The sequence below is a fragment of the Hippocampus bargibanti genome, linkage group LG04 (assembly GCF_051943395.1).
Source record: "Hippocampus bargibanti isolate YZ-2025 linkage group LG04, ASM5194339v1, whole genome shotgun sequence".
In the NCBI taxonomy this organism is placed as follows: domain Eukaryota; kingdom Metazoa; phylum Chordata; class Actinopteri; order Syngnathiformes; family Syngnathidae; genus Hippocampus; species Hippocampus bargibanti.
The window spans coordinates 28,059,948-28,070,083 of record NC_142737.1 but is presented as its reverse complement, the minus strand read 5'-3'; the positions used below and the strand labels follow the sequence as shown (position 1 = coordinate 28,070,083).

The 10,136-nt window shown below is 39.4% G+C and overlaps 1 protein-coding gene across 3 annotated transcripts in view; it reads right to left on the bottom strand.

The window, feature by feature from the left end:
- Positions 1 to 350: 350 nt before the first annotated feature.
- Positions 351 to 10,136, bottom strand: part of tncb (tenascin Cb) — a 41,348-nt gene continuing 31,562 nt past the window's right edge. For all 3 annotated transcript variants that reach the window (XM_088994991.1, XM_088994989.1, XM_088994990.1), the window contains 8 exons: positions 8,259 to 8,402; positions 7,997 to 8,127; positions 7,729 to 7,861; positions 6,154 to 6,305; positions 3,889 to 3,985; positions 3,359 to 3,520; positions 3,055 to 3,218; positions 351 to 2,316 (listed from right to left, as the gene is read on the bottom strand). In XM_088994991.1, coding sequence (XP_088851117.1) covers positions 2,206 to 2,316; positions 3,055 to 3,218; positions 3,359 to 3,520; positions 3,889 to 3,985; positions 6,154 to 6,305; positions 7,729 to 7,861; positions 7,997 to 8,127; positions 8,259 to 8,402 — 1,094 coding nt within the window. In that variant the 3' untranslated portion in view covers positions 351 to 2,205. The remainder of the gene's footprint in view (positions 2,317 to 3,054; positions 3,219 to 3,358; positions 3,521 to 3,888; positions 3,986 to 6,153; positions 6,306 to 7,728; positions 7,862 to 7,996; positions 8,128 to 8,258; positions 8,403 to 10,136) is intronic.

The window sequence follows — 10,136 nt, the reverse complement described above, 5'->3', positions numbered from 1 at the left end:
TTCCAGGAAGGTGACAACAATCTTTTGAGACAATGAACTATACATTTTCATGTTGTTCTGGTTGACTTTCCAGATTCCATTGAATGGTAAGTGGCCCATGTACTTCCGACATATAACGAGACCCAAATTAGGCTGCATCTTATCTGGTATTTGGGGATCGAATAAATTACTAACATAGCTAATCACTGCTGCTATCATCAATAAGATGGGAAATTTACAGACATTTTTCGAAGGATCTGTCAATATCCATGGTTTCGGGATTTCTTCAAAGTATATCTTAGGCCTGTATGTTTCTTCGTGTGAAAAATTTGTGTAGCATAAAGGAAATTGTCATTAAAAACATCCTTTAAAACAAAGTTTTATTGAAATACAGTTTACAGAGAAACACCTGTTGTTCACCCAGTTATAAACAAACAAATCAATAAGAACAAAACAAACATACACAAGCATTCTTTTGATGGTCAGTGGTTCAGTATCCTGCCACGGCGGGAAATGGGGGCTTGAAAACATTGACCAAATTTCTAGTTCGCTCATCCAAACATATCCAACGGCATAATGAATGAGCTTGCTAGGTTTTTACATTTGGAGCATGAAACACTTGTCTTGTGTGTCACAACACGACAAATCTTTTTGCGACATATACTGTAACTATTGTATTCGCATTATTCCAAGTAGGAAAAACAATATATATACTCAATAATAGGTCCTGCCTTGGTTCCATCAAACATGTGAATATAAATGAGTGTCTTATAGAGGACATATTATGAAAAACAATGCAAATAGTTGAGTCAGAGAGTGCTTGACCACCCACCAAGTATGATATTAAATAAGCACGGGAATATTTTGAGATGCCCATTTCTGAAAATGTGTGTCTGAGCGAGCCGTTCTGAATTTAGCATTATTGAGACCACCTGGGAGACTAACAGATCGTCCATAACACTCTCCAACCATGACACTGGCAGGGTGTAGAGCAACAGTTTTCGGAACAACCAAAGGTCAAATGCATGTCTGGTCAAATGCATATGCCAAAATCAGTATGTGAAAACTGTCTTTTTATTTATGTCTTTATTTATTTATGTTTTTTTGGGTGGCTTGGTATTAAAGTGCTGCCTGTCTAGCAGTGAAAAAGTTCGCCTTTGTCTGTTTACTCTACTCATGTGTTCACCCTTCTGCTGACTCCCAACTGTTTTTGAGCACAAACTGCCTTTTCCATGAACACAGCCTTAAGCTCCGCTTCAAGTTGTTCGAGCACTTCACGCCGATTGCCTCTGTTGAACAAGGGTTGCATGGTCAGAGGCTCATGGGACTGAACAGCCCACCACATCCCTCGATAAAGTCTAAAAAGTTAGTAGTTGAGCATTATAGGCAGCTATTACGCGAAGTGCTACAATTGTATCAATGTGTTATGATCAAGGAATACCAAGGAGGGTTTCTCAAGACGGCTGTTGGGAATGGTAACAAAAAAGTGTAATATGTCCCCTTGAATGCACAATGCAGTGGCCATTGATTCGGGGGTTCTTAAGCATTTTATCCAATCTGTATTTCTCTTTTTGTATCAACATCTATCCTATCATCAATTAGCATGTGTAGAGTGGTGTGAGGAAACCAGAGGAGGATAAAGTGGCACAGAGACAACAAAGTTTAGTCACAACAAATGGCAATTTACGTGGAGGGTTCGGGGTGGGGATGGAGTGGGTCTCTGGTGTGAGGCAGGTGGTAAGTGTCTTTGTTTGGACTTGTGCTATCCCTATTCCAATTTTGTAATTGTAACTGTGCTTTACCCGCCGTAAGACCTTATTCCCAACTGTGAAATGCACAAACTTAACATGGCTTGACTAGTGAGATGGGTCATTTCATGGCTGTACAGAACAAAATGCCCAAACTGCACACATGCCTGACACAAGAGATTTTGACCGTCTTGGGGTCTTGCGCAATTGCTCTGTTCTCTTTGGTGTGCGACTCAGAATGTGTTCGGGCTTTACTTAAGTCCAGTTTGCAAAATGCATATGGGTTTTGGCACAGGCAGCAAAGGGGAGTATAGGCAGCCTGTAAGAGAACAGTAAATTGTGTTAATCTGCATGGAAGCAGCGCGGGCCTTGGCAGTGGCTTTGGTTGTTGCATGGCGTCGAGAGGTTTAGGTCTGGGTTGAGGTGTTTTGTGGGGGGCGGTAGAAATGGTGTTGCTGTTGTGGTTGAGGCGGTGCGCTTATGAGCGTTTCCTCCGTCCCTCCAGATTCCTGAAGTTGGATGGCCGAATTTTCATCTCAGCAAACTCAATGGAGTGCTCGTGGCCCTTCCAGTGGAACCAGTTGACACCCTGAGGATCGACAAGTGTAATTCATTTCAAAAGAGGAATGGCTCAGACCACATTTTACTGGAACACTTGATGACGTTGTGGTTGGAATATCCAGCCCTTTTTTCATCTTTTTTTTTCAAACTAAGCTATAATAATAATAATAATAATAATAATAATAATAATAATAATAATAATATTTATAATTATAATAAATTATATTTTAAGCGCCTTTGAAAGCTCTCAAGGATACTTTACAGTCACAGAGAAGCATAGGTACTATAATAAATAAAATACAATCACAAAATAGAATACAATAAATCAAATATAATTATAAATAGAAACAAGAGAAAGAGCTACACAGAAAATGCAATTTTAAATAGGTGGGTTTTGAGATGGGATTTGAAGGTGGGAAGAGAATCGATGTTACGAATGTTGGGAGAAAGGGAGTTCCAGAGTTTGGGGGCAGAGCAGCTGAAAGCTATGTCCCCCATTGTGCTGAGACGGGCAGGGAGGGCACACAGAGGTGGAGGGAAAAAGAGGATCTGAGGGAATGAGAGGGAATAGAAATTTAAAGAAGGTCAGATAGGTATGGGGGGAAGGTTATGGATAGCTTTGAATGTATAAAGAAGAATTTGTATGTCTATGTCTCTCTGAATCCTTTCATCCAGACAGCACGGCTGGTTGAAAGAAGGTGCTTTTACATGTCTTGTATTTGTGCAAGCATGCCCCATTGTACGTGGTCCTGAAAATCAATCGTACCTTGCTGTGACTGTTATCACCGTATCTTCCCATCAGGTTGACACGGTGACAGTTTTTGTACCAAAAGGCGCCCTTGTACGAAAGAGCGCAGTTGGTAACAGCGATGTCGTTGTCATGGTCATAAGTGGAGAAAGGACGACCGTGGTGGTAGGTCATCGAATCACCTTCAAAGACAGACAATGGGATCAACTGTGGTTGAGCTAAGTTTTTTTTGTGTGTGTATGTTAGACAAGATATTTGAAGCCAGTCTGAAACATTGATTCTGAAATACTTTGGTTGACCTTTTGCCTTTATTTATCTTTACCTGCCGTGCCGCTGTATCCCCCAACATGTACTTTATAGCGAGTCCTTGGCTCAGAGACAGAGAACTTGTCGTAGTGAGCATAGGCTGTTTCTCCTTTGTCCCTGAGGTCCACACGCAGCTCATACTGACCACCTGCTGTAATCTTATGCAGGTTGGACAGTCCTGAGGGGCAAAACAAAATATATCATTTGCACTTCAAAACGATAGTGAAACACATGTTTTGAAAATTTCATATCCATGTGTGCTACATTTTTACTCTTGTTAGTGCTCACCTTAAGACCAAACCTATCTGGTGTGTTCTGCCAATTATTTTAAAAACAAATGCTGGTCATTGGTAAAAATGTCATCAGGTACCTGACGCACATTATTTCAAAATAAACATGAACAACTTGGGAAAATACTGTTACAGATGTAGATTTAGCGCTAATTTACTTCATGATGATGGAGGATGAAAAAAGTACCCGAATGGAAGTGTACAGTGTGGAACAAACTCTTTTTTTTTGATTTGCTAGAAATTTACAAGAAATTACCCAGCCAGAATTCATCATTCATGTCTCCAAAGCCGGCTGTGTAATTCTTCCAGTTGCGGAAAAACTCCAGTCTGCCACTTTGACGTTTCAGGAAAATCTGTCATGGAATAAAATAATATTTGATTTTGATTTTTTTTGACAGCTCATTTAAAGGACAACCGACGTCTAGGAACAAGTTGTGTCCATAATTTGTAAAATGTCTTCAAATGACTTCTACTGAGTGTATTTTACAAAGATTCCATATATAGATGTAGCTATATTTTATGTTTTAAGACTCGCGCTGAATATTCCGGAAGTCTTGTTTTTGAGTTGGTGACGAGTCCGTACGTTACGTCACTGAAGGAACGCCCCTGACCGAAAAAAGGACACAATGTGGCAGTCCTTCCATCACTTCAATGCATTTTGCTGTACTTTGGTCTGAAAACATCATGTAGGACCAAAAAGAGGCAGAAGAGGGTGACAAAGCTCCATGTAATGAATTAATCACATTGTGGAAACGGGCTGATTATTTCCTTACACGGCTATGTCGCCATGTTCTGCCTTTTTTGGGTGCGACATTTCCCACTCCTGATGCCTCAAAATGACACGGAATAAATTTTTTAATCGATTGCAAACATGTATGCTTTCTTCTTCAGAACTATTTGAATCATTAATATTGATGTTCTACTACTACTATTGGTATTCATAACTGGATGAGTAACAAGAAAGCATATTCTACGAATCTGAAGCCATTGTTTTGATTCTCGAGCAAGACAAGACGTCTTGCCGTGACACCACGGACATGGGGGCGGGACCTTCTGAAACTGGCCACTTCCGGTTTCAAATTGAAGTACTTTTTAGACACTTTAAGTCATTTTTATTGGTGTTTTACATTTGACTAAAAATATCATACTGCGTGTTTTGGGTATTTTAGATGCTATGAAACATTTTTCTGATGTCAGTGAGGAAAGAAAAAAGTGACGTCGGTTGTCCTTTAAAGGACAACCAAAGCCCCGGACAAGTTTTTTCCATAATTTGTAAAATCGCTTCAAATGACTTCTACTGAGCGTATTTTACAAAGATTCCACCGCATATAGCTATATTTTACGTTTTAAGACTCGCGCTGAATATTCTGGAAGTCTTGTTTTTGAGTTGGTGACGAGTCCTTACGTCACGTCACGGAAGGAACGCCCCTGACCGAGAAAGGACACACTGTAGCAGTCCTTCCATCACATCAATGCATTTTTGCGGTACTTTGTTTGGTCTGAAAACTTCGTGTTGATCTGTGTTGATCACGTCAATAACGCGATGGTGAATCGTTGTGTGTTGCACAGAGCAACTATTTGATATTCGCTGATAAAAATTCCAAGGAAAAAAATCTGCCCATTTCCACGGAGCTTTGTCACCATCTTCTGCCTTTTTTGGGTGCTACATTTCCCCCCCTGATACCTCAAAATGAGACGGAATATTTTTTTTAATCGACTGCAAACATGTATGCTTTCCTCTTCAGAACTATTTGAATCATATTCATAACTGTATGAGTAACAACAAAGCATATTCTTCGAATCTGAAGCCATTGTTTTGATTCTCGAGCAAGGCAAGACGTCTTGGCGTGATACAACGAACAAGCAGGCGGGACCTTCTGAAACTGGCCTCTTCCGGTTTCAAATTGAAGTTGTTTTTAGACACTTTAAGTCATTTTTATTGGTGTTTTGCATTTGACTAAAATATCATACTGCGTGTTTTGTGTATTTTAGATGCTATAAAACGTTTTTCTGATGTCAGTTAGGAAACAAAAAGTGGTGTCGGTTGTCCTTTAAACTGCCGTATTTTCACCTTCCTAAAATAATCGACTGCGTCATTTTTTTTCATAACTTTAAAGTTATAATATTTTACTACTGCCTTCAGAGGTTTCATTAAATATCACAAACAATAGCATGTGTAAAAAAATGAAATATGCTGATCAAATGCTTGCTGAACACAAAGTAAAATATGTTAGATTCATAAGTTATTTGCCTTATATAGAAGGAAAAGTTGATTTTGCTGTAGTTATATTGACTATGATATTAATCCATCCACCCATTTTCAACAGCGCTTGTACAGAAAAGTGTAGCGGGTGTTCCTGGAGCCTATTCTGCTGAAATTGGGCGGATAAAGTCTCATGCTCTGGAGTTAATATTTAGAATTTTCAAATATTTCATAGAATGTCCTTGAAATGATTTTAAAAAGATCAAAACAATGTTTACTGTCTCTGAGCAACACATGTTAAATATGTCAGAGACTCACAATCCATCCGCCTCCATCGGTGGTCATGTCACAGTTGACTTGAAGGGGCTGGCTCTCATCTCCCCCGAGATAGATGGTATAAAGGCCAGATGTGGTTTCACCATTTAGCAAAGCCTGGGAACAGTCCCTTGGATACTTATAGAGGACACCAGCTGGAAACATGGATGCAAACACACACACACACACACACACACACACACACACACACACACACACACACACACACACACACGCACACGCACACGCACACGCACACGCACACGCACACACGCACACGCACCACGCACGCACGCACACACACACACACACACACACACACACACACACACACACACACACACACACACACACACACACACACACGCACGCACACACACACACACACACACACACACACACACACACACACACACACACACACACACACACACACACACACACACACACACACACACACACACACACACACACACACACACACAGGCAAACAAACAAAATTAAGTTCCCTAATGATGCAGCTGTAATATAATTAGAGAGAAAATAATGATTTTCATTAAACATTGTAGCACAACACGTCTGTTAAATAAAAGTTTTATTTCCTCTGTTTAATTTGAACATTTAACTCATTCACTGCCATTTACGGATTTATTCGGGAATTGAAAATATGACGTAGAGCGCCATTCCCGAAATTGCTCTGGTTTTGTTTTTTCTTGTTTGGGTCCCGATAAAGTGCTGGCCATGGCTTCTGGCAATGTTTTCCCTTCCACAAGGAGGCAGGATTTCCCTTTTTTCCATGTTAACGCACTGTTCCAGCTTCAGCTGTTGTTAAAGCGCTATATAAACCAATACGTATGTATTGCCTTGTATTTTGGACAGCCACCCTCATTTCAAGCTCATATACCTCCACACACACATAATTTAGAATTTTTTTTTCTGATGAAAAAAAGAGAGTATAAGGTTTCTTACGCTGCATTGAATGTTTATGTAGTCCTAAAATGTAATATTCTGTGGGTCATGGAATTCGAGTGACAATGACAAAAACCCTTGCACTGGATTGGACACATTTTTGCACATGTCTAGCAGTGAATGATACAGACTGCCAAGCAAAACCTTCTTTCCAATGCAAATTAATCATAAGAGTAAATATGTATGCCTAAAAAACAAATATGTAACAGAGATGAAAACAGAAAATCAAAGTCAACAATAAAAAGGCCTGTGTTATCTTCATAATCGACATTAACCACGCTGGAGCTTTACCTTCTCAGGAAAACAAGTTTTAGCAAACCCAAACCATTTTATAGATGAACATATAGGAAGTGACTGACAAGATGTTCTTTTCATCTGTGAAGTAGAATATGAAATGATTCCATGTAACCCCTGCAATGCACTTATGCACCACAAGGTTGGGAAACAACACTTCAGTAGAGCATCAGTGCTAACCAGATCAAAGAACCAAAATGAACGAAGTATATTGAACCAATGTCAGAAGATTGACAACCATCATTTATTGTGTTGAAAATTCTGTCCGATGGCCTCACAATCCCACATACTGTGACCATGTTTTGCTCTACTTACAGGTCATGAAAACAGTGTTGATGACTCTGCTTCTCTTTGGACCAGCAATGGCCTGCAGCCTAACTGAGTATTCTACTGACGCGCTGAGCTGAACCATGTTGTAGGAAACTGCAGTGGGACTTAGAACAACCTCCTGTGATGGGGTCAAAATATGTCCATAGTATTACGGAAAGCATTCCTCATGGTGAAAGTGAGAAATTACACAAAAAAATATTAGGAATGTCTGTCTTTAAAAGGTCAAAAAATGCAAAGTGTAATATCGATTTACCCGAATGATGCCATCAGGAGACTCAAAACTGAGAATGTACCCAGTAATGTCAGCACGTGGGGGCCTCCAGTTCAACATGGCTGTCTCTGCCTGGATGTTGCTCGCTGTCAGGTCATGAGGGGCATCCACGTCTTCACATAAAATGTCTTGTTAGCAGGTACAAATTGTAATGCTCTCCTTTCATGCACCACAAATTATGATTTTTTTTAATGTAATCGATAATTCAAACACTGGATTATTTTGGACTGAAACAAAAGCCCACCTGTGATAAATTCGGTTGTTGTGACCGCGCTTTTGGCCAAATCCCGAATGGCATAGACCTTTACGGTATATCGTGTTGCTGGCACAAGGGTGGTCATCACAAACTCCACCACATTTCCTGACACCCGTTCCATCACAGGAGCCACTGGAGGTTGTGGGGGGCAAAAAGGCAAATATCAAATCACACAGCAGGAGAGCCTACGTATTATTCTTGTTGGATTACTGTCAAGCACATGACTTGAAGTTGCAAAGTACAGGGAGATAAGGGAAGACAAAGAAAGAGGGAGTGAGATTGAGCAAGAAATCTTATCTACCATTTGCTGACCTCTGTCAAAATTCCCATACCCAGTTAAAAAAACATGCATTAAACTTTCTATTACTATATTACATTAACAATCCATTCTTAACCACAAAAGTTCTGGAAGCCTCACAGAAGCCCGTAGTAATGCCAACTCAAGCAACTCCCTCTCGATACGATGAAATAAATGTTTCCACCATGCTATTTTCTATCATTGGATCCAAAACGGCAAATATGCAAGTGACTTTTGATCGCAGTGAGTTTTACTAGAATTGCGAACATTTTTCATTTCGTTCATTTACATTTGCATCATTTAGATCATTGCATCCAAACAAAAAGGAACAGAAAGTGATATCTATCTCCAGTGGTGGGCCATCAGGTCCTGCAAGGCCTTCTATGCTGGCCTAAAAATACCTGAATCACCGACTAATGTGAATTATATTTTGTCCATGAATTCTTATTAAATAATTCCAAATTGTCTTTCAGCTTCCTTTCATTGCTTTTTCCCCTGTTGCGATGCTTCCAGACATGTAATTTTATATTTAAGCATTTAACCAATCACATTTTCGCCATCATTTGTTACCAGGGTCAGAAATCTACCTGTACAATGAGTTCTGCAGGCCCTATTGCATTAACTACGGTGTCTAGACTGTTGCTTTAATAATAATAATAATAATAATACAGTAAAGTCTCGTTATATCGATAGTCCCGGTTATATCGATACTATTTCTATGCACGCACGGCGAAAATTACATGCAAACAGGGTCGGATATATCGATAGTCCCGGTTATATCGATATTTTTTCGGACTCCCTTGAATATCGATATAACGAGACTTTACTGTAATAATAATAATAATAATAATAATAATAATAATAATAATAATAATAATAATAATAATAATAATAATAATAATACATTACATTTTAAGTGCCTTTTAATATCTGTTGCTTTAACCAATCAGATTTCGAGTTGGTGACGCGTAGGGCCTGCTTGGAGGCCAGGGCAACATCAGAGTTTTCGCAAACTATGCTTGGCTAGTCACCAGTCAATCATAATATCACTATCAGTCAGTGAAGTGACAAGAGCATACTGGTCAGAGGTAGTACACTGTATCTGTAGCGAGCTGCATAAGCAAATATATTTCTGTATATGTATAATATATTTAATAGCGGTTTTGACAACCCACAATGGCTGAAGAAGGAGAAGAAATGGATTTGGTTGCAGATTTACTGTTGAAGCCATTTTCAATTCAGACTTTTCAAGAATATATGGACATCATTAAGAAAATTGGACAGCTCCAAAGCTAGCAAAAATGGCAAATAATATTGCAATTTTATGAGGTTATCATGAATACACACGTTCAAAGTAAAAACTCAGTTTAATGATAGTATTTGAGTTTCAAGTCACAAGTTGTTTCCTGGCCAATGGCACCCTCTAGTGGATGTGTAGTAAATCACACCATACTCGCAGCTGTGGATCGATTCAGACATAGCACTACTGAAGACCTCGGAGTGACATGTACAGCCTGCATGCCTGTCTATCTGATTAAAAAAAAGCCGGTTTCAAAATATGAAACATT